Source organism: Eubalaena glacialis, chromosome 3 (assembly GCF_028564815.1).
Source record: "Eubalaena glacialis isolate mEubGla1 chromosome 3, mEubGla1.1.hap2.+ XY, whole genome shotgun sequence".
Lineage (NCBI taxonomy): Eukaryota > Metazoa > Chordata > Mammalia > Artiodactyla > Balaenidae > Eubalaena > Eubalaena glacialis.
The window spans coordinates 138,574,623-138,599,841 of NC_083718.1; the positions used below are offsets into that span (position 1 = coordinate 138,574,623).

Genomic DNA, 25,219 nt, shown 5'->3' on the forward strand with positions numbered 1-25,219 from the left:
TGGCATTTTTCACAGAACTAGAACAAAAAATTTCACAATTTGTATGGAAACACAAAAGATCCTGAATAGCCAAAGCAATCTTGAGAAAGAAAAACGGAGCTGGAGGAATCAGGCTCCCTGACTTCAGACTATACTACAAAGCTACACTAATCAAGACAGTATGGTACTGGCACAAAAACAGAAATATAGATTAATGGAACAGGATAGAAAGCCCAGAGATAAACCAATGCACATATGGTCACCTTATTTTTGATAAAGGACACAAGAATATACAATGGAGAAAAGACAGCCTCTTCAATAAGTGATGCTGGGAAAACTGGACAGCTACATGTAAAAGAATGAAATTAGAACACTCCCTAACACCATACACAAAAATAAACTCAAAATGGATTAAAGACCCAAATATAAGGCCAGACACTATCAAACTCTTAGAGGAAAACATAGGCAAAACACTCTTTGACATAAATCACAGCAAGATCCTTTTTGACCCACCTCCTAGTGTAATGGAAATAAAAACAAAAATAAACAAATGGGACCTAATGAAACTTAAAAGCTTTTGCACAGCAAAGGAAACCATAAGCAAGATGAAAAGACAACCCTCAGAATGGGAGAAAATATTTGCAAATGAAGCAACTGGCAAAGGATTAATCTCCAAAATTTACAAGCAGCCCATGCAGCTCAATATCAAAAAAACACACAACCCAATCCGAAAATGGGCAGAAGACCTAAATAGACATTTCTCCAAAGAAGACATACAGAAACCCAACAAACACATGAAAGAATGCTCAACATCACTAATCATGAGAGAAATGCAAATCAAAACTACCATGAGGTATCACCTCACCAGTCAGAGTGGCCATCATCAGAAAATCTACAAGCGATAAATGCTGGAGAGGGTTTGGAGAAAAGGGAACCCTTTTGCACTGTTGGTAGGAATGGAAATTGATACAGCCACTATGGAGAACAGTATGGAGGTTCCTTAAAAAACTAAAAATAGAACTACCATACTAACCAGCAATTCCACTACTGGGCCTATACCCTGAGAAAACCATAATTCAAAAAGAGTCATGTACCACAATGTTCATTGCAGATCTATTCACAATAGCCAGGACATGGAAGCAACCTAAGTGTCCATCAACAGACGAATGGATAAAGAAGATATGGCACATATATACAATGGAATATTGCTCAGCCGTAAAAAGAAACGAAACTGAGTTATTTGTAGTGAAGTGGATGGACCTAGAGTCCGTCATATAGAGTGAAGTAAGTCAGAAAGAGAAAAACAAATACCGTTTGTTAACACATACATATGGAATGTAAAAAAAAAAAAAAAAAAAAAAGGTTCTGAAGAACCTAGGGGCAGGACAGGAATAAGGACGCCGATGTAGAGAATGGACTTGAGGACACAGGGAGGGGGAAGGATAAGCTGGGACAAAGTCAGAGATTGGCATGGACTTATATACACTACCAAATGTACAATAGACAGCTAGTGGGAGGCGGCCGCATGGCACAGGGAGATCAGCTCGGTGCTTTGTGACTGCCTGGAGGGGTGGGATAGGGAGCGTGGCGGGGAGACGCAGGAAGGGGGAGATATGGGGATGTGTGTGTATGTATAGCTGATTCACTTTGTTATAGAGCAGAAACTAGAACACCATTGTAAAGCAATTATACTCCAATAAAGATGTTAAATAAATAAATAAAAAAAAAAAAAAGGAAATTATCTGGGGAGGAATCTAGCAGCTGTGAGGTACTCGTGTCTACAACCATATCTCTCCTCATCTAGCCAGAGCCCTGTCTACCCATTTAGGCCAACAATCCCTGCTTAGGTGCATTATGCTCTCCCAGTCAGCCTATTATTTTATTCTTAAACATGAAAGAAAAACAAAGGATTTCCAGACATTTGGGGAAATTGTGAGATTAAAAAAAATAAAGCCAAGATAAATAGGAGGAGAACATGATCCTAGCAGAAATAGAGAATTCAGGGAATAGAAGAAAAGAGAATTTCTAAAACAAACAATGATCCTCTAAATTGGTATTTCTAGTAAGACTTAAGAAAATATTGCATGCATAAAACCAGAACAGAATACAATGAAAATGAATACTTGGAAATTTACAAATTTAAATAGCAAATAAATGTTTAATAGAAGCACTGAAAAAACAGGGTACGGCAAGGTCTTAAATGTAAAACAAAAAGACAAAGAAACAGAACATATTAGAGAAGTGATAAGAAATATAGAAGATCTATGCAGAGGGTTCAACATCCATCTAATACAGATTCTAGAAAGAGATCCAAAATAATAAGAGGAGAGGAAGTTATCAAAGAAATAATATAATTGCTTAGAGTTGACAGGAGACATGGAATCAAAAGTGTCTTCAAATGAGGACAAAGTTACATAAAAAAGAATCTCCCTAAATAGATTTAGACCTATCTCTAAAATTTTAGAACATCAATAATGTGGAGATATTTTAAAAGTCAGAAATATGCAAGTAACCAGTGAGGAGTAAAAATCAGAATGGCCTCTGAATTCTCAGAAGTGATACTGATGCTAGATGAAAAGGCAGGAATTGTCTCAAAGTTTTATTGGAAAGGCTTGTCGACCTGGAAATTGATATTCCACCGAACTATCAAGCAAGGAAGGCACAAATAAAAAGAATTTCAGGCATGCACAGACTCCGACTTACACAATATTTCCTGGCAGGTCATTTAAGGAATTAGTTAATCAATAAGGAGGAAGGGAAAAAAATCTAGAAAACAGTATGCATTAGAAACCAGTTAAGGGAAAATTCAGAGTGATGGCTTGCAGCAATTTTAGAAAAGGACTAATCCAGATTGCAGTAGGAGGATAAAGGGTTTCCTGGACAGGGTGCCCTGGGAACAGGTCTCAGTGAAGAAGCTTATATAATAGCAGCGCACAGAAGGTTAAAAAAAAAATTTTTTTTAAGAAGCAATTAGAAACTCCAGAAAAAGCAAAACAAACACAAAACATAAAAACTAAAAATGAAGCCAACTAAAATTTGGCACAATTTAAATCAACAGGGTGGAATGTTTCTAAAATTTTTTTAAAAAACATTCTCCTGTGACACTGGAACCACCAAAAAGTGTGGTAATATAATTACATATTACTTGCTTCTGCAAGGAACAATATTTACATACTCATAACAATGCAAATGCAGTTTATTGGGTTTTTTATTTTTTAAAATGAACCCATAGACAAATTATAGCACGGAACATGTTATCAACCCTGACTTAAGTAAGAGTGTAAAGTTACAGTTGACAGAGATTGGGAAGTGGAGGGAGAAATGGAGGGAAGGGTAAGAGTGCTAATGTCTTTATTTTATTAAAAAGAAAAAATGGGGGAAGGGGAGCTCCAAGAAACAGTCTCTATTTCATGGAACAAGAAATGGAGTTTAAGAAGATTCTTCTGAGGTTGCAGAGTGATTACTGAAGGAATTGAAAAAAGTGACGAACTATATATGGTAGGAGCATGGGGAAAGAAGGGGAGAAAAAGTATGTGTATAAGTAAATCCACTTTATAGCCAGAAATCAGTAAATAATGTCTACATTTCATAATGCCATAAGCATATTATTTTTAGAAATATAAAGGTGACCTGCCAGAAAAATTAAAAGCAAACCAGTTTAAAGTAATGGCACTTGGGAAGCAAGACTAAAGGTAGAGAAGGGTGCAGAAGAGACTATACTGTCCAATAAATGTTTTTCCACACTATTTCACTATTAAACCATGCACACTAGGCATACCGTAATGCAAAATGAGTTTTTAAAATAATTGGACATATCAAGGAATATATTCCCAGAGAACAAAGAGACATATACAACCATGTGTCCTGTAGCATTGTTTGTAATAAATAGAAAAGAGTTTTCTATCCATCAGCAGGGGAATGGATATATGAATCGTGGTATATATACATAGGATGAAATATTATGGATCAAATGATTAAACTAAATAAACTATATCAACATGAAGATATCTCAAAAAGAATGCTGAGAAAATAATAATTTTTGAATGATATGGGAGATGTATTAACATTAACAATAACCAAATGTATTATTGTTAATTGGTCATGGATACATACATGCAGGTGTAAGAAAAAAGGTGTTGTATAAAAGCACGAACTAGACAAATACATACTATATTCTTGAAAGTGGGTGCCCTAGGAAGGGAAGGAGAGACCAAAAATAGTAAGGGCAACAAGCAGGACAAACTTTATCTATAATTTTTATTAATAAAAAAAATATGAGGCAAATATGAGAAAATTTTAAGATATTGTGTTAGTACACAGATGTTTTTATATTACTCCATTTTATGTACTTATATTGTCTTAAAATAATTTTAAAGGGTAAAAGGAAATGGAACATACAAAAGAAAGAAAATCAAGGGGAAATTATATAAGAGAATTTTCATCACATATGGTATCATCCTATACTGACATGTTGTTTTAAACAAATGTGGGTTTTTTTGAGAAATACCTCAAAATACTGGCTTTTTTCATCTTTGATTTGAATACTTACAGGTTTAGTATGGATTTTGATTTACTATAAAGGGAAGGAGAATGATAGCTTAAAAAGTGGAAGAAATTAATTAATTAATTTTAGGGGACATTTTAGAAATCAGGTTTATTGTCTAGAAATTACAGGTATAGATAAAAATCAATGTTCAAAAAGACCTGAATTTGAAGAACAAATTAAGGGAAATAGTTTATACAAAAATTATTACCTCCTTTTAAACAATACTGTATTTGAATTGTTTTTAAAAACAATGGGCTCCCATAGTCTGTTTACTTTGCAATGCGTTGTGGGTTTTTTGTTTGTTTCCTTTTGTTTTAGAATTGGAAATCTCAAATTTTGCTTATCCATTTCATCATGTGATGGATGTTTGGGTTGTTTCCATGTTTTGACCATTATGAACACTGTTGCTATGAACATTCATATACAAGCTTCTGTGTAGATATATGACTTCATTTCCATTGGATATATACCTAGCAGTGGATTGCTGGGTCATATGGTAATTCTATGTTTAACTGTTGGAGAACTGTCAGACTATTTTCCAAAAGCGCTGCACCATTTTCACATTCCCATCAGCAGTGTAGGAGAGTTCCAATTTCCCCACATTCTCACCAACACTTATTATCTGTCGTTTTTATTATAGCCGTCCTAGCTAGTGTAAAGTGCTATCTTGTGTTTTTGGTTTGCATTTCCCTAATCGCTAATGATGTTGAGCATATATATATTCATTTGTGCTTATGGCTATTGGTACATCTTCTTTGCAGAAATGTCTATTCAGATCCTTTGCCAATTTTTGTGCGTGTTGATATGCGTAACATAAAATTTACCATTTCAAATATTTTTAAGTGTACAATTTAGGGGCATTAAGTACATTAAGCAATACATTGTTAATATGGAATTGATGGCTAGGGTATCAATGTGAGTCTGATGGACCTGAGTTTAACCAAGATTTTCACACCTATAGGCTGGATGATCAAGACAAGCTACTGAACTACTCTATGCCTCAGTTTTGTCATCAGAAAATATAAGGCTATTAGGTCTATCAGAGAATTAAATAAAATAATATGAATATGAAAGTATGGAGCAGATAGTAAATTTGTCTTGTCCTCTTTAGAAATATAATGTGAATTATACTATATCATTTTCCCCTAAAAAGATATATTTTAGTTATTTAGGAAATTAAAGTAGAAGATGAAATTTTAAGAAGTTATTGAATTTTAGAAGATTAGATTTTTATCATTAGTAAAACCTTTGAAATTATATTCTTCTTTACTCTTCAAATATTCCTAAAACTGATTTATTCCTAATTGTGTACCTGTTAAGCCCTAGTAATAAACTAAGCATCTTGAGGGCTAGTTATGCTTAAAGAATATCTTAACAAGATTATGAAGTCTAACACTGGCAAAAGTAAAAAAAAAAAAAAAAAAAAAATCAGTCTTACAAATAAGGACATTCACACCTACTGTACTTAAAAAATTCTTCACACTTCCTCAGTTTACCAGAACCTGGGGAAATGTGATGATATTTCCGTCTATTGTATATGTCTGCCGGATGATCTGCTGTGGCATTACACTCCTCCTCAGGGAGCTCAGCCGGGTAGCGCATAGGCTAAAAACAGTCACTGACTGAACCTACATCCACCAAGTGGTTCCTTTGTGTCGGGCATTTTCTGGAAAAGGGAAAAGCCATTTGGTGCAGGTTCGAACTGCATTTTGCTGAGGTGGGCCTAATCATTTCCCTGCCCTAGTAAACACTTAGAAACCATTTTCCTGGTGGTTCATAGAGAGATTTCAGAGCTCAACATAATGAAGACAGAGTGTTTTAGCTTCTCTGAAAGAGACAGTATGATGGTTATTCCCTGCACTTATATGTACTGACATGGTGAAGCTTTTAAATTTTTATTTAGATAGGTATTTAGATTTTTTTAGACAAAACTCCTCTCATATTAAAAGAAGAAAAAAACCCAATATTTAAGAAAAATAATCTCCTCCTTACTCTTTGTCTTTTAATCTCCCCGCTTTCAGCTTGCAAATGTGCTAAGGTACTTCCTACCACAGGACTTTGTATTCACGGGTGGACTTGCCTGGGCTCTAACCTCCACCACAAATCCTAGTTAATGACTACTCATCTTCCAGATCTCAGCTCACCTGTTGCTTTCCTAGCTTCACCAGCTCACCCCCGTCCCACACACGACACTCAGCACACTGGGCCCCTTTCTTTCATAACACGTAGTTTATCATTATTAGTGTCTGTAATATTATCATTATATATTACATATAACATATATAATGTATATTATTTGTTATTTCAGTTATAAATTGATTAATGCTTATCTTCCCCATAGACTGCACACTCCAAGAGTTCCTGTTTTCTGACCATTTTAACCCTAAGGCCTAGCATAGTGACTGGCATAGGATAACTATTCAATAAATATCCCTTGAATGAATGGATGGAATGAATTAATGGATTTTAAAATAAATAAACCATTTTAGAGAGAGAAAAGAAAAGTTCTTTCTATTCTGCTTTTAACCAAGTCACTCCTCTATGACCTCACTGTCTTACTGCCTAGATGGTAAGGAGAATCTCTTACAAATTGTTTTCCCAGAGCCTAGCAACATCCTAGACTTACATGTAAATACTTATTCTCATTTTGTGCTTGCTGAATGAATGAATGAATGAATGACAAACAAATACATATGGCTGAAATATCACTATCACTACAATAAACATCACTGTAAGAATTCATAATGGAAGAGAAAGAAGAGGAATAAATACTTTACTAATTGAAAAAACCATCAGCTCTGCTTTAATGAAAGGAGACTCCGTGGCTTACAATGAGTAAGGGCATAGCTGAGAAGTGTATGGGTGTGGGGCTGGTTAGATTCAGGCTAAGTGAAGTTTCTATAACGAGAATGACCATATGTAAAACTACACTGCTACCATGTCTGAAGATATGGCACTGTCTCTTCCGCTGAAACATTACAATTTAAATGTCTGCATTATTTTGTCCACATTATTACATATCTGTTCACTCATTCATTCATTGGTAAACTGTAGAGCAGTGTTTTCAAACCGCAAATCATATCCGTTAGTATGTGAATGAATGTAGAGTGTTGTAACCAGTATTTTTGAAATGAAACAGAATTTTGAAAACAGAGGGTGCTGCAAATAGTAAAACTGTTTTGAGCATCTTTTGTTTCAGTTTTGCATATTATCTACATCTACTCATTTACTAGGTTGCAAGGTAAAGCATTTTTCTCACTGTGGGTCATGGTCAAAAAAAAAAAAAATCGAAAGCCAGAGAGAACACTTACTAATAGAACAGGCCCCAAAGTCAGACAAATTAGAAAACTAAGCCAGACTCTAAAACAAGTTACCTAACCATTATAAGCTTTAGGTTTTTTCTTCTATAAAATGGAGATTATAATACTTATCCCACAGGGTAACTGAAAGAATAACATAAAACATGTAAATATGTAAAATAATGATAACTAATATTTGTTGAGACAATACTATGTTAGAAGTACTATCTTCTTTAGTCCCCCAAACAACCCAATGAGGTAAGTTCTATTAAACCTCATTTTACAGGAGAGGAAACAGAGATAGATACTGAGAATTGAAGTAAAAATCTTAATGAGTGTAAGAATATGTATCTCAGTGATTTGCACATAAATACATGGACATTATTATAAGATATCAGCAAGTCATTAATAAATCCTGACTTTAGTACTTTGCATTTAGCAGGAGGAGCTCAACAATAGTTGTGATTGGTAAAACACAGTCCTTGAACTCGGAACGCTCTTCACAATAAAAAATAAAATGCTCCAGGAACTTAAAGGGGGCAGAAATTCTTCTGAACTACGTTTGTTCACAAAAGGCTTGGGGAAAGAAGAGCTTAGAGCAAGGTCTTCATTGACGTGGAAGGGTCTGTAGAGGTGAGGAGAATAGTATAGGCATGACTAAGGCCCACGGACAGAAAAAATGAAATCTGTAGGTTGATAACAGATTGTAGAGAGAAGTCATTGAGTACTTGATCTTGTAACTAAAAGAAAACCACTGAAGACTTGTAACAGTGACTAATGATGACACAATTATTGAGACTGCATAATAACCTCCATATGATTATTGTTCAAAACAGCATGAAGATATTTTGCCATGAAAATTGAATTCTATTTTCCCAGTTTTATGGGTGGAAAACCAACCTTGCTTCAAGGGAAATTATGGGAATTAATGATACATTTGTTAAACTCTAGAGTTTTCTGAGAAGTTCTACTATAAAGTGCAAATTATTTTATTAGAGTTGACTAATTGTTTCATAAAGTAGCTTGAAAGGAACTATCTTCATAAATGTAAGTTTTATTATGATAATTGCATTTTTCAGATTGCAGTATTTGAGGAAAGGATTATTTATATAGTTTTTAATTGATTTAAGTAATTATGGAGATAATTACAAGGGTTAAAAAATATTGATTCCAGCCTTTTCCTAAGGACAATCAATTTATACCAAAAAAGTATATACAAATATTTGTTCTCCACCAGATTTGACTCTAATATTCTAATATTTATTTTATTACATACTGTGACACAGAAGAAAGATATGTATTTGTTAACTCAGATGATAAACTACTTATTGAATTTTTTTTGTCCTGGTTTCAAATCCCTGCATCTTGCTATTCTTGAAAACAAATAACAGATTAAATAGACTCATATTAAGATGAATTGAATAAAATAAGATTTAAACCTTATCCTTAAAATGTTTTAAACCTTAAAAATGTTTGAAGCTCTAGAAGGCATATAGCATCTAAAATGCGATCTTATATATTCTGGGGTTTAAAAAACTGAAAAAGGGACCTTCTGAAAATTAAGTCCTTGTGCCCAGGAACAATTCTTGGGGTTTGGAACATCTTCCCAAAACAGCTTTTTCATCCTACAGAAGATAAACAAGGCATTAGAAGTAAAGAAAAACATTCACATTGAAAATGTTAATAGTTAATAAATGTACAAACTGGAAATTTATCTACCAGACTGGTTATGCCTCAGTAGGATCAGATTCACTTTCACATGCTCTACCATGAAGATCTCCACCAACTTTCTGTCTAGACCAAAGTTAATGATCACTATAATAAACATAGCCAACTCTTCTTGAAAACTGTTTGCCAGGTACTGTGCTAAATGCTTTGCACAGGTTTTTCTCAGAGAAAATTAAATATTAAATATGGTCATCAATTGAGTTTCAGAAACAATTCTACAGGATATGGCCCGATCAGCTCACTTGACTGAAAGGTAAATTCAGATTGTAAAATCACTTTTCCCTCTTCACTGCTAGAAGACAAAATTTTCTGTAGAGATTTGGCATGTGTGAAATAACCTCAATGGTCCGGACCTCTCAGCACAGAGTAATGGGGCACCCAAAGAACCATCCAAGAAATTCAAGGCCATTTGCCAAACCAAACAGAATGGAGCCACTCAGCACTGACGTTTAAAAAGCAGAATGCCTACTGACCATAAGTGAACTGACGGCTTCAGATAAATCTTCACCACTAAAAGTTCTCAACCTAGATTGTACAACTCTGAAAGCCATTCTTCTCACCTCTAAGAACATACTGCCTAGGATTTCCTATTATAAGCTTGTTATTTCATGAATGTATATACAGTAAAAAAATAAAAACAAACTAATTTCTTCCCTGAGGCTTATGTGTACTAGCAAAACGGAGTGTGGTTTCCTGAAATCAGGCTTTTTCTTTTTATGCCATCTCATTGCCATCAAATACATATAAAAATATTTAGAACACTTTAGTGTTTCTCATTTGGATTTAAAATCAAGGTTTAAATATGTTCAAGATTTTAATACCAAGTACAATACCTTTGGTGTGATATTAACAATGTTCCAAGCAATAAGATGGAAGAGGAAATAATTATTGGCACAATTATATATAGACCTGCATCACGCTGGTGTGTTTCATCATCTGAAAAAGAAAAAATTCACACAACTCTGAAGCTTGAGGAAATAACATCTTTCTGAATCAGAAATTATAATAGACTTTTTTTCCGATTTCAACATAAATCTGAATGACCTTTAAAGATATAAAAATCAGAAAGAGGAAGATAAAAGTATAGCTTTGATCACATTAATAAAATTATTATTTTGGTCAGAATTATGCTTCTTGTAATTTAGCAAAACATTTTTTCAAAAGTATTTATTTGCCAGCTCTCTCCATCTGGTCACTTTTAGGTTATATGAGTCCAAGTGTCAATAAAAGTTGTTATGATGACTCTTTGTTTCAGCATCTGCTTTTAGAGGAGGCAACCTACAACACCCACCAACCTCTATTTTGCTCACTCCAGACACACTGACCTCCTTACTGTGTCTTGAACCAAAAAGCATGCTCACTCTTCAGGGCCTTTGCACTTGCTATCCCTTTGCTGAAATGCTCTTCCCCTTTGTTCTTGCAGGACTTTACCCAAATATCACCTTCACAGAGAAAAAGACCATTTTTGGCCATCCTTACTAAAGCACCATATTTTAACTCTATCCCTTCATTTTACTTTTATTTTGCTTCATGCACTTATTTCTATCTGACATTATATTATACATGATTTGTTTATTGTCTGTCATTCTTATTAGAGTACTGGAGTTTAAGCTCCATTTAGGGCACAGACTTATGTTCACTGTTCAATCCCCAGTGCTTAGAACAGTGTTCAGTGTATATTTGTTGAACAATACATGAATGAAGCTTTATAATTATTTTAATTCTAAAACCAGGTGAAATGTTTCTCTCTTGAAACTTCATTATTGGGTTGCTTGGATTTGAAGACAATCTGAAAAGTAATAGCAAAATCAAAATGTTCCCACTTCAAGTACAGTAAGGTGAATCAGAAATATAAGACACCCTGTGAACTTTTTTCTATAATTATTGCTACAGTTTTATTTTTAGAAAAAGATTTCCTTTAGAAGATGATTAAAATTTAAAGACTCATAAATATGAGTCAAAACATATTGTTTGGGTAGGTGTATTTATATTAATTGTACAGAAAATTAATATTTTTCCAATTAATCTTTATGATGATGTATTTTATTGTATATCTGGATACTTCCCTTTATTTTGTTTCCATCAACTTTTAGACTGAAATTTTTACTTACCAATACAAGAACACAATACCACGCCTGATTATTCTTCTTACCACCACCATGGAACCATGTACCCTTACTGCAGTCACCCATGAGGCATCTATGTAAGACTCTGGGCTATTCCATGATTCCATCAGAAAGAAAATAATCAGATGGCAGCATTACTGCTAGCTAAGGAGGAAACCACACATCTGTGTAAAAAGAAACTAAAAGTAAACATTTTTACCTTGGGTGAAACTATCAATTATCTTCGGTTTCCCCACTCCCTCCATAAATATTGGGTAAAGACTGAACTGATACTTCTCAATGGGGATAAAATGATCTGAGGAGAAAAAATATTTTAAAGAGTCATTCCCACTGAATTAATATAAATGAGTGAAATCTATGTAAAAAAAAATGTTAAGTGACTCTCTCTTATATTTCCATGGATGTAAAACTGATGACTTATGGGTTGAAACTGATGGATTAAAAACTGATGATTGTTACCTATGGATTGAAACTGATAATTAAGGAGTTTCAAAGACAATCTAAGCACTACCAATTCTACTGTAATGACAACAATTTCACAAATAATGTTTTAAAATCTTACCCAAAGATAGAAGATTGCAATTTTTCAAAGGCGTGTTCCAGTGATAGCTGGTTTGTTCAAGTTCAGGGTGTAGGAGTTGTTTTATTTCCCTTTCCAGGACAATACACTCTACCTCCTAAGACCAAAGCCAGCAATATTCCCTTTTCATAAGAATTTAGGGGGCTTCCCAGGTGGCGCAGTGGTTGAGAATCTGCCTGCTAATGCAGGGGACACGGGTTCGAGCCCTGGTCTGGGAAGATCCCACATGCCGCGGAGCAACTAGGCCCGTGAGCCACAACTACTGAGCCTGCGCGTCTGGAGCCTGTGCTCCGCAACAGGAGAGGCCACGATAGTGAGAGGGCCGCACACCGCGATGAAGAGTGGCCCCCGCTTGCCGCAACTAGAGAAAGCCCTCGCACAGAAACGAAGACCCAACACAGCCAAAAATAAATAAATAAATAAATTTTAAAAAAAAGAAAAAGAAAAAGAATTTAGTTTACTTAGCCTCCCCATTCAAGGCAGCTGGGAGACTAAAGTCTCATGAAATCCCACGCAAAGAAGACGGGAGTGGGGACCAGGAATTCCCTTATATATCCAGGTGTCTAGATCTATGGAGGATGATCGTCTTCATAGCAAAGCTCAAAATGGATCTATCAGTGATCTATCATTTTTACAAATGCTAATAAGATATAAATATTATTCCACAAGAGATAAATCTCTTTGAAGCACAGAGAGTAACCACCTAGACAACAGTATAGTAATGAACTGGATTTAGTTCTCTATCAATAATTTGTTTCTATTTACCTCGATGCTAAATTCTAGGGTCTTTGCAATGAAATAGAAGTATGTGCCTTTGGGATGATGTTGTAAACAAGAACATGGCAATCCTTAGCTTACCTGCTTAAACCTTACTCAGGCTTGGAGACTCTGTATTGTGCACTAATATTTTGCATTTTAATCACCTTGGGGGGTAACTGGTCTACTTTGGGAATATTATGCTGGCTTATGATCCTCAGACCTTCAGCCTGGCCCTCCCACTCATTGCTAGTGGCATCATAAGTTGGTACACAATTTGGGAAAACAATTTGTCAGTAGATATCAAAAGCCATTAAAATGGTTTTAAAAAAAGGTTAAGCTGGAAGCAACATAAATGTTCTCAAATAAATAAATGGTTTATGTAGATTCTTGAATAAAATGCTATACAATCATTTAAAAAATAGTTATAAGGATTGTGAACAAAATAGAAACATGCTTGTGATATATCAAAGGAACAAATCATAAGAAAAGTGGTAGATGATATGATTACAACTACATAAAATATTTAAATGGAAAAGGATCAAATGAAATAGAATTAAATGTTTATAATAGGATGACAATTTAGGCAGCAAGATCTATCATCTATATTTTTGAAGTTTTCATTAACTGACTATGTTATTTGAATTAATAATCTGTAGCGTCATACTAATCCATAGGAGAAACAATTAAAGTACAGTAAGCTTACCGTGGACATAATACTTCTTAACAGAGGAAGGGATTCTAAGCCATTTAATTTCATTGTCTTCATGAAGAATTTTCCACTCAAGAATAAAATACATCAGATTGTAATCACTGGGTGATAGCATCCAGGAAAGAATTACACAACTGCTGTTTAAAGGATAAGCACTGAGTGACTGCACGATATTTACTGTGGGGAAAAGAAGGAAATTTATTTTTAAATTCAAAATTAATGAAGATCTCCTAATTGCCTTTAGGAACATATAACCTACTGAAAAGGGGAGAAGGAAGAGAAAGCAGGCATTTATACAAATAAATAAAGCAGACATTTACACATGGCAATTATTTTTGTGTCACAAGAGTCATATAAGCAGAGAGGTGTGGGAATACATGCTATGAGGAGAAATAAGATTCTACCTAAAGTCCAAAAAAGAGATTTTTGGATATGGTCAAAAGGTGTTCTCTACTGTAATACTGTACAAGCCTATTAATCATTCTAATTCCCTCCAAATCTTCTCTCCCGCTGATGGAGTCGTGCTTTCAAAGCACAGATCTGATCATTTTAACACCCTCTCCACAGAGTCCCACTTAAAAGCCTCCAGACTTCCGCATGTGAGAACAAAATTCCTATCATGCCTACAATTCCCTGAGGGCCATGCCTCAGAGCCTCTGTCGGCCTTTCTGGACGTTTTTTGCACCAGCGCCAACCAGGTCTTCCTTCATATCCTCTCCTGGACCACAGGACTTTTGGTCAGATTTTTCCTCTCGCGGGAGCGAGAACTTTAATTCTTCTACTGTATCCTCAAGAAAGCTTCTCTGACCCTCAATACCAGGTTAGGCTCCTATTTTCTTTTCTTTTATAAAATTATACTCCTTTCCTGGGAACACTCGTCCCAGTTTGTAAATAGGCATTAACTTGCATGATTATTTGATTAATGTCTGTCTCATCTATTGGACTCTGTGAATGCAAAGTGAGGTGTACCTTTTCTTACCTTTGCTCATGGGCCATGAGAATGTTAAATTAAAATTTGCAGAAGAAGCACCAATTGAATTGACGGCCAGAACGGTAACAGAGTGTGCTTGCTCTGTCCAAAGGAAAGTGAATTTAGTGTGATTTCCTACATCTTCTGACCATGTTCCATTGCAGGAAGTATGATGTTTCACCACGTATCTTCTCACACTGCACAACGAGTCATTTTTCATCAGGGGCTGCGGTAAACATAAAAATTGATTAGCTCAAGGGCTACAGTGTTTTTTATACTGACTGAGTTCATGGAACTCCTATTAAACATTTCCCATTGGTAAGCAGGGGTCAGGCCATAGCAAGCACTGCTGAATTCAAGGCTGAGTTATGGGGCTCTGACCACAGTCTCCCTGAAGCCGTCTGGGTGGCTATGGAGCATGGGAAACTTATCTCCCCCTTTTTGTTTTTGTTTTTTTAAGACTCAAAGACTAAATCATTTGAAGATAATGAAGTATGGATACAAATAGGACACTTTTCTACCTGGAAGTTTCACTCTAATTCTAGAGAAAAGAAAGACTGAAAGAGAGTTGAGAGTTTCTTCATCTAAAAAGCAAAAAAGGAATAACCCTCTGTTTTCATAAAGCAACAACTAGAGAGAGTTGAAAAGATATTAGTCATCACTTCTATTAATCCTGGTAAGACTGGTCACTCATTTTTTTTCTTCCCTTGATATGCTGCCCCTTCCAGTAACAGAGGCTATCAGGAAAGTGTACATGGAACCCCAGAATTTGTGCCTTTAGTTAAAACAAAAATCATACCAGGTCACTGATGATTCATAATTAGTCCAATTGTATTTATCCATTCTACAGAATATAACAATATGTCCCACTTCCCCCATCACCTTCACCTGTTTCAGGTAAGATTTAAGTGCTACCAATCCCTTGTAAACCCTTAGAAAGCTTAACTCTATACAATAGACTAGAACAGTGCTTCTCAATTTTTGTCATTGAGATTCTTCTAAGTCAGAAATTGAGAAACATAAATACAAACAAACATAAATATGTCCCTGCAGGGCATGGAAGAACCTGGGTAGGTGGTGAGTAAGATTTTAGCAGCCACTGCAAGAAATAAATGTCTGAAAAACCATGCAAATTTTGCATTTTGTTTTTTAAAAAAATCTGTCAGTTTTCATATACAAATATTTACTTTCGTAACCACCAAGTAAAATTGATGATAAAGTCCTTACTTTCTAGTCCTACAAGCTGCTCTAGGCTCATCTTGTGTTATTTCCTGCCCCAGCCCTATAACCAAGCATTTTTTCACAGAGCCCTAGTTCCTTTTATTGGAGAATAGTATTAGAAACAAATCTGGGAATGCTCCTTACTACCAGAATATGGATTTCTCAGCTTACAGATCAAGGAAATACATCTGTGTATACTACATCTATATACACACATATCTATGAAAATTTCTAAATGAATCCATCTGTATCCATATTAAGCTAAATATGAGTTCATACTGATGTCTCCAACCCTAATCCATTACCACATGGATCATTCCGATCTTCTCCTTGCTTGTCTGTAACCAATTAAACAGTGAGAAACCTGGGTCCTTCCTACCATCCATCATCCAATGCTTAATTGTTCAATTCCAGTTTGCATATCTAATGATACAAGAATTGTTAACCCGTACCTTGTGAGAGAAATGACTTTATCAACTAGAACACAGTGGTTATGTAGTTTCTTTTGCCTTTAGTCTTAAGAATCTACTCATTAACAAGGTTACCTAGGTCTGAACCTTTTTCTCCCACATCCTTCAGTAAGGCTGTTCCATACATTTGTAATACAGTTAGTTTCTCTTATTGCAGTCTGGATTCCACCCTGGGATTCTCCAACCTCCTAACAATTTATCTTTAATTTGTATACACTAAGGTTTTTTCTTTGTGGTATAAGGTTTTATGAGTTTTGGCAAATGCATAATGCTATGTACTCACCAGGACAATATTATAGAGAATAGTTTCACCATCATAAAAAATCCCCTGTTCTTCACCCATTCAAACCTTTCCCCATCAACCAAACCCCTGGAAACCATTGATCTTTTTGCCATCTCTATAGTTATGCCTTTTCTTGAATGTCCTATAAATGGAATCATAATGTAGCCCTTTAGGCAGCCTTCTAGCACTTAACAACATTCATTTAAGAGTCATCCATATCTTTTTGTGGCTTTATAGCAGTTTCTTTTTATTGCTGAATAATATTCCATTGTATGGAAGTACCAAAGTTTTTTGTAAGAAGGTACCAAACTATATTCCGAAGTGGCTGTACCATTTTCCATTCCCACTAGCAAAGAATAAAAGTTCCTGTTGCTTTGCATGCTAGCCAGCAATTTATTGTCAGTTTTTTTGGATTTTAACCATTCTAATAAGTGTGTAGTGGTATCTCATTGTTGTTCTAATATGTATTTCCCTAATGACAAATGATGTTTGCTATGGACTGAATGTTTGTGTCTCCCTAAAATTCGGACCAAAAAAAATACATTCACTTGGGATAGAAATCAATTCATTTGGGGGAGAGAACGCTTTGAAAATTTCTAAGCTGTATACTCATTGTTTTTGGAAATATCCGTAGTGTATTTGCCATCATACAAAAAGAATAATCTAAATGCCCTTGAGATATGTAGGGAAAGCCACGTTTACTCTGTTTAGAATTAAATACAAATGGAATTTTTGCACTTGAAGGAACACTAGATATCATCTAGTCCAATCTTATATTGACACAGATGAGGAAACTGAGGCTGAAGGGTCTAAGTGACTTTGTCAAAAAAGCACTGATTAACTATACTATGTTAAGCCAAGAATAGAATTAAAGTCTCCGAACTCCAGGCCAGTGCTCCCTCCATTCTACATCTTGGCTCTCTGTAATCACTTCTCCAAATTGAAATAAACTTGGGATTGCAGAGACTAAAAATTATAGAATTATTAAAAAAGTCTTTTTTACAATGAAGTCTTTTTTACAATGAAGCAAATCTTTCAAGAGTATAGAAGTAAAATTTAAGAATAACAGTCAGGAATACCTTCCAAAGCAAAGTGACATTTCTCTCTTTTTTAGTGTTGTCTTCATTAATTATTCTCCAAAATTCAGGTCCTCTGATAGGAACTGCAAAATAACAAGGAGCCCAAGTTGTATATGTGTTCTTGGAAGGATTACTTTTCAGTCACATTGGAAGCACATACTTATGCATTTTTAAGACACGTTCACAAAATCTCTGCAAACCTTTTATATCCGTGACAATTGTGTAGGCTGGAGTACTCCAATTACTCCAATATCCCAGTCCATCTAGCCTCTTACAGCGCACCTGGACAGCATAGACGGCACACAGGTCTGGCACCGGGAAACTGGCAGATTTTAATTTTGCATCATACACCTCAAATACCTGTAAAATAAGTCAAACTATTAGATTGATCATTACTAACACATATGTAGCTAAAGGGCCCTGAAGTGCATTTTATTTTAAACCCTAACACTATTCCAAAATTAAGAGAGAACTGACTTTGTGTTTTCTGGCTTTATAAATACTCTTATTAGGCTTGAATCATGAGCTCCTTCAAGTTAAGGATTGCCTTAGTCATCTTGTTATTTCCATCTCGTGACAAGATTTGGACTGGCCCACTTGCAACCTCACTTCCCAATCACTCTTTTACCCTATTACTAATCTCTATCCACTAATCCTCTATACACAAAGACTTTTAAGAATTTTAACCTAGGGGTTAGATAGGGCCTGCTGTAGAGAATCTCTGATATTCAGTCTCCTCAATAAGCAAGTAAACTGTCACATTTATTACAGCAACTCATTGTGATCTAATTCTATTCTAGGGTTCCTGCTATTTCTAGGTCTTTGCAGGCTGCCATCAGAAAACTGACACAGGAAGGCATCATATGCACACTTGTCACTATGGGTGTGATTCTGGTTGTTTGATAAAAGCAGCTTCTTCCAAAATGTGTCCCATTGAACATGTGTGTACTAAAGAACATTGTTAAAGGGAAAAAGATTCCTTGGTAAAATGAGTTTGAGAAACATAGGATGAAATAAAGTCACAAATGTTTCTTAAATTCAGGACTTCTCCAAACCTTTAATATGTAATATATCATGATTCTACACTAGGGACATATGGTGATTCAGGGTTTCTTAAACTTTATTAAGCCATGTGATCTTTTCTTCAAGAAACATTGTATGGGATCAATGTACTATAAAACACATTTTGGTAAATGATAAATAGCAGGAAAGTTCATTCCTTAAAAGGGTTAGAATTAGATCAATCTATTTAATAAAAAGAGCTATGGAATACAGGAGGATGTACTTTTATGCCAATAAAATAAACCTTTGCAATAAAATTCTTAAACAGTTATAAGAAATAATATTTAGTGAGGCAAGCTGAAGAAATTTCCAGGTAAAAGGTACCTTCCATTGTACTTCTTTTCCACTTAAACCGTAGCGAATCTGGAACTGAAGATTATTCTCTGGAAAGACTGGCTTCTCCCAAGATATTTTCAATAATCCAATTTTTACAGTAATTTCTGCTTTCACACTAGATGGAGGCAGTGGTTTCACTAGAAAATTTTTTTAAAGTATTATATAACAGTAATTTAAACAGTAACAATATTTTTAAAATGTTATTATGATGTTATAATCTTCCATATCTTCTATTTATAAAGTAACATCTCTTTCTCAAAACCTTCTCCTTCATTATCTCATTTGATCCCCTACAACTTTATGTGATACATAAGAAAGGGATTATCTCTATTTTGAAAATAGAGAGGTTGATTGAAAAAAGATCAATGCATCGTCCATGTCACTCTGCACATTAATTGTAAGACCCGATTAGAAATGGAACCATTGGCTCTGCATGCAAAAGATACCATACTGATCACATGAGGAATATCAATAGCAAACTCTGTTCTAAATAGAGCCTTAATTAAAAGCAAAAAACTATACACCGCATTCATTTCCACATGTGTGAGTTTCAAAATCTTCTACTGTCTGTTGTTAGGTATCTCTAGGTCAAGGTCAGAGGAAGTCTTGCAGAGTAAAGCCTTGGTTCTCTACAATCTGAGGAAAATAAGCTTTTGAAAGGGTAGAAATAGAGGCAAAGATGAACAGAACAGCAAGGGCTTTAAAAAATAATAAAAGGCAACATGCAAACTCAACGTATTTGGGAACTAACATCTCACAGCTCAAGCACAACAGTGTGAACCTCTGAAGCTACAGACTTCATCAACAATATTTCTTTAGACTGTTGATGACCAAAACACCTAAACTTTTTAATTACTATACAGTATCTCATGCTTATTCAATTCCTCATATGCCAAGAAGACGTTCTTCACCAACCAGTAAGATGACATATATTTCATCTCTTGAAAAGATAATTCCTCTTCAGGAAAGGAAGTATGAGCGTTCAAGAGACCCTAACACATTAAAGCTGTGATTGCACTTGACGGAATCATATGGCTATCACATGTATATATTCCATGAATATCTAGTTTATAGAAAGAATGCTTTGAAGTACAATGGTTTATGTGATCCCCACAATACCCACATTAGGGAGGTATAAGGAGCTTTCCACATTCTATAGGTGATAAAATAGTCACGGAGCACTTAAGTGATTAGCTCAAGTTTACAAAGCTAGTAATAAGTGGAGCTGGCATTTGGATTCCAAAGTTGAATTTTCACATTGTTTTCTAGTACTCAGTAGGCAATATAAGCACAATTTAAATGCCTTATGTTAGTACTGAAAAGAATAACATCAAAAATTGTTCAGATATCGAACTGAATCCATGTTGCAGTTGTCATATAATACATGTGAGGGTATATCTGTGCATGTCTGTAGGGTAGGGAGGTAGGACAGTTCCATGCTACCTTAGGATATTTAGTACCAGAGAAGTATTGCTTACAGTAAACTCACTTAAAATGGAACCAAACTAAACAGGAAGGGGCAGATCAATTAACTGGGACTTCATATTGAAAAAAATTTTTAAATTATGACAACTTTATGCTATATTTAACAAAATATAGGTTTGAATTCAGATGTGTACTAATTATTTGAAAATACAATGGATCAAATATTAATTTTTGGTACAATTCCCCAACAAAATATTATATAGCATCAAAAGATACTCTTCTATATTTGCTGCAAAATCATAAATGGATCATTTCCCAAAGATTTCACAGTGATACTTAGAGTAATATATCAAAATCTCCAAGGAGTCTCTTATTTCTTTGAAATCAAAATATCCTTTTAAAAGAATGTTTAAAATGTTATAATGGATGTCATCATCCTTGTCTATTTTCTCTTTATTTCATTTGAGTTATTTTGAATCCTTCTGCTTCCTACCCAGCCTTACAAATTAAAGCCTTGAGCTATGACTACTCAGATTACAAAAACCATCAGAATATCCAAATTAAACTTTTAGATTAAAAGCATCAAATGTTTTCATAAGTACATTGGGAAAAAAAACATAAAATAGTGCATTATTTAGAAAAATATTACTACTAAATTTATACCCAGTGATCAATATAATTCATCAAATTATATGCTGAAAATCTTCCCATTATTGATTTAAAATAAAGCCAAAAGTGTAAAACTTTCTAAGGCTAATTGTCTTCTCAATTCCACTGTAAGTAGGAAAAAGAATTTTTTTAATCTAGTGTGATCAGAAAATTCAACAGTTACCCTGAATCCACCTGAATCCAAATATGCTAATAAAAATGAAGACATACATATAGTTTTTGACATACCCACGGAATCAGGAATGACACATGTTGGTGGAGAGTCCAGTGAACCCAAGGAGTGATTAATTCTAATCCACATTGTATAGCCGGATAATAGAAAGATTGGCTGAAATAGGCATTCATAAAAACCATCTCTCTGCAAGTGGCAATCTTTGGGTTCAGATATGGGATGAATAGATGGAACATCAGAACAGTAAAGGCTGCTCCTTAAAAGATACAAAAACAATCAATAAATATACAACACTGATAAAAGCAATAAGATATTTGAGAATTCTGCTTTGTTGTTTAAAATAGACAGTTTTTGCTCCATCTAAAAGTAGTTGTTCATTTTTGAATTCTCAGCTATATCACAATCTTTCCATGAAAATAGAAAATAACCCTTCTTAAATATTTCACTAGACAGTAAGTGGGTATGCAAATGAAATAAATGACAATGTTCTAACAAGGAGGTGGGGATCCAACTGGAGATAGAACTTACAACACTTTGGAAGCTACGCTAATATTATACCGAAGTGATCGAATTTTTAAAATAAAGATCACAAGTGGTAATGGGGAATTCCTGAGATGGAAAGGAAGATAAATTCCTTGCACTTTAAATTCCACAAAACAAATTGAAAACATAATGATAGTAAATTGTAGCTTAATTGACATTGTCCTAATCTTTTCTAGTTCAAAGCAATATAATTAAAATAATATCAATTATTGACTTCTATATGGATCATATAGTCAGGTATATCACTTATTTTCTCAGAGAAGAAAAGTAAGAAAATATTTTTTTTATCACTACATCCCAATCAACACTCCACCTCAGAGAATACAAAGCATTTCTCCTCTTCTTTGCAATAACCCTTCTGCCATTATTTGCTTTAAATATGGTATTTAAGTGGCTAAAGTAGCAGTTACTGTTTCCATAAGGATGGGAGTAAGGAGGTTACAAGAAAATGAAAAATCTATATTTTTCTGTCTCTCATTTTCCATTTTTGGTGACACCTTTTTCTTCCTATTTCCTCAAAATTACAACTGTTTGTATGTGTGTGTGTGTGTGTGAATCAGTGTGGTGGGGGGGGTTAAATGAGAAAGAGGGATGAAGAGTCATCTGTGCATAAAAAATAAGAACCATGACCTTGTACAGAAGCACAGTAATAGTCCACTTGGAATCCAAAGGTTAGCATCATTATCGTCACGACAGATATAACCATTTATTGAATGTTTACCAGCAGAAATCATATCACTTAATTATAATTAAATAAAATGTCATTAATTCTCACAGAAAACCTGCAAGTCCTATTATTCATTCCATTTTACAGACAAGGAAATTGAGGCCTTAGAGAGGTTAAAAAAACTTGAACACGTATATTCAGCTAGTTTCATGGTTCTTCTATAAATATTAGGAAGATAAATGAGTCCAAATGCTTATGGAATAGTTGTCCACAAACACCATTTTTAATGTGAAAATGCCATGGAAAGAAAGTAAAGACAGATTACAAAAGTAAAATTGTATGCCATGAATATTCTATTGATTTTAAAGTTCTCATATCAGGTAAGATGAAGACAGCTATTATTCCCACGTGAGAAACAAAGAAATTGCCTCATTTTTTTCTAATATTACTTAAGAATAGACAGGTAGCGTTAGGAATAGGAATCAGAACACAGTATTTGAGGAAATGGATTTGTTTTTCAAGCAGAAATTTTAGATTTTAAGAATAAATGAGCACAAGCTATACAAATTGAAAGTCCCAGTACAAACTGAGACAGGGTGTCAAGAGTAGTACACACACTTGAAAACTACTAAAGAATGTTATAAAAATTGTCCTAATCAAGAGTGTTATTATTGTAGATAAAGGTCTTTGTAGAGAGAAGAATACTATAGGAAGACGATGACTTGAATTCTTTTCAAATCAGAGAACGGTTAAAAAAAAAAAAAAGCCCCGTAAATTACTCTTTACTAGAATTGTTTAATCCTTATTAAGTAAACAAAGTTATGGTTACCAAAGGGGAAAGGGCGGGGAGGGAGGGATAATTTAGGAGTTTGGGATTAACAGATACACAGTATTATATATAAAATAGATAAACAACAAGGATTTACTATATAGCACAGAGAATTATATTCAGTATCTTATAATAGCCTATAATGAAAAGAATCTGAAAAAGGATACATCTATATATATATATAACTGAATCACTTTGCTGTACACCTGAAACTAACACAACATTGTAAATCAACTATACTTCAATTAAAAAATAATAATCTTACCTATTTCTAAAGACCATTCATATTATCTCTTACAATATCTGTACCACTACCTCCAACTTTTTTCTAAAACATTAATCTTCAGCAAATGATATGAGGCTTCTATAATCCTTGATATTCTCCTGTAGCCAATTCTCCAAGTCAAATTAAAATGTATAGATATTAATTTTTTGGATTTCATTTATTAACTAAAATGCAATTGTGGAGAATTAACTGATCATCAGAAAAAAATAATCTGAAGCAAAAACAAATTACAATCTTTTTGTGTGTGAATTTTTTCAAGAATCACCAATTTATTTAACCCTCTAAAAATTTCCTAATTAAGAATATTCTACCTTCCTCTTTCGGGAATAAATCTACAAGACTACTGCTATGGTGATATTTTACAGGAGATGTTTATCTCACCATATCCACAGAAAAATAAAACAGCAAAAATATACATACCTATGATACCTCAACTGCAAAGTGCTTCCCACAAGTGATTGGATTGCACTGGGTGACCATCTGCAAGTCATTTTAGTTAAGTACCCATCAGTTTCACATGATATATTGATATTGACATCTATTTAAAACACATTAAAATATTACTATAAAGCAAAAACACCAAAACATTTTTAATGAAAATAAAATTTCCTTAACATCTTCAATGGGACTCTAAGATAGAGTCCATAATAAAAATGTATCTCATGGAATAAAATGAAGAAAATCCCGGGATTCTTACCAATCACATATAACTCAGCATAGCGATGGTGGCACTCATGCTCATTGCAGCAGTACACTGCGTCATAGGTGAACTTTCCTCGGGGTTTGGTTGCATTCAAATTAGGAAAAGTAACTTTGCTAACATGGTCATCCACAACATCATACTGGCTTTGGGGAATTTTCTCAGCTAAATTCATCCACCAAACAATCTTTTTTGAGGAAACTATCTTGTTTTCATTTTTATAGATGCAGTGAAAAGAAACGTTAGACCCAACAGTTGTCAGAATTTTAGGTGGAAAGTATATGACATCTGTAATGGGGAAAAAAAGGTAGGATGTTAGATGAAGACAGAAAACATCACGTAGGCAATTGATACTATGTAAAAAAGATTCACAAGGCATTCAGGATTATACTGCCCAAAATAAAATGAGTGTGCTGAGAGACTGCAGAACTGTAGCTGCCTGTTCGTGTACAGTTAGTAAGTGTCCCAAGCATTCCCATTCCCAAGTGACTTGAGCCTCCATAAATGTCCTCAGTATTTTCTAAACACAGAGACTTATGCATTATAAAATATGTTTTAGAGAGTAATTGTCACTTGCTAACTGATAGGCAGAAAATTAATGAAAATGAAATGTAGTCTAATTCCACAATGGTATGTCTTCCATAAGACTCTGCTTTCAGAATCAGTGAACTTTAGCACTGATTAGTGAACTTAAGTTCTTAAGTCAAATCCCTACAAAACAAAATCCTGAAGAATAAATGGTGATAGCCACTGTCTCGTTTGGATACATGAAAATTTCAAG

The 25,219-nt window shown here is 34.4% G+C and overlaps 1 protein-coding gene across 1 annotated transcript in view; it reads right to left on the minus strand.

Moving 5' to 3' along the window:
* Positions 1-25,219, minus strand: part of LEPR (leptin receptor) — a 68,182-nt gene that overhangs the window by 11,375 nt on the left and 31,588 nt on the right. Inside the window, exons 7-17 of the mRNA XM_061186478.1 lie at positions 24,436-24,726; positions 24,159-24,276; positions 21,470-21,669; positions 19,136-19,284; positions 17,950-18,109; positions 17,750-17,832; positions 14,706-14,922; positions 13,721-13,903; positions 11,878-11,973; positions 10,386-10,488; positions 9,374-9,449 (exon numbers count right to left, since the gene is read on the minus strand). Of these exons, the coding sequence (XP_061042461.1) occupies positions 9,374-9,449; positions 10,386-10,488; positions 11,878-11,973; positions 13,721-13,903; positions 14,706-14,922; positions 17,750-17,832; positions 17,950-18,109; positions 19,136-19,284; positions 21,470-21,669; positions 24,159-24,276; positions 24,436-24,726 (1,676 nt within the window). The remainder of the gene's footprint in view (positions 1-9,373; positions 9,450-10,385; positions 10,489-11,877; positions 11,974-13,720; positions 13,904-14,705; positions 14,923-17,749; positions 17,833-17,949; positions 18,110-19,135; positions 19,285-21,469; positions 21,670-24,158; positions 24,277-24,435; positions 24,727-25,219) is intronic.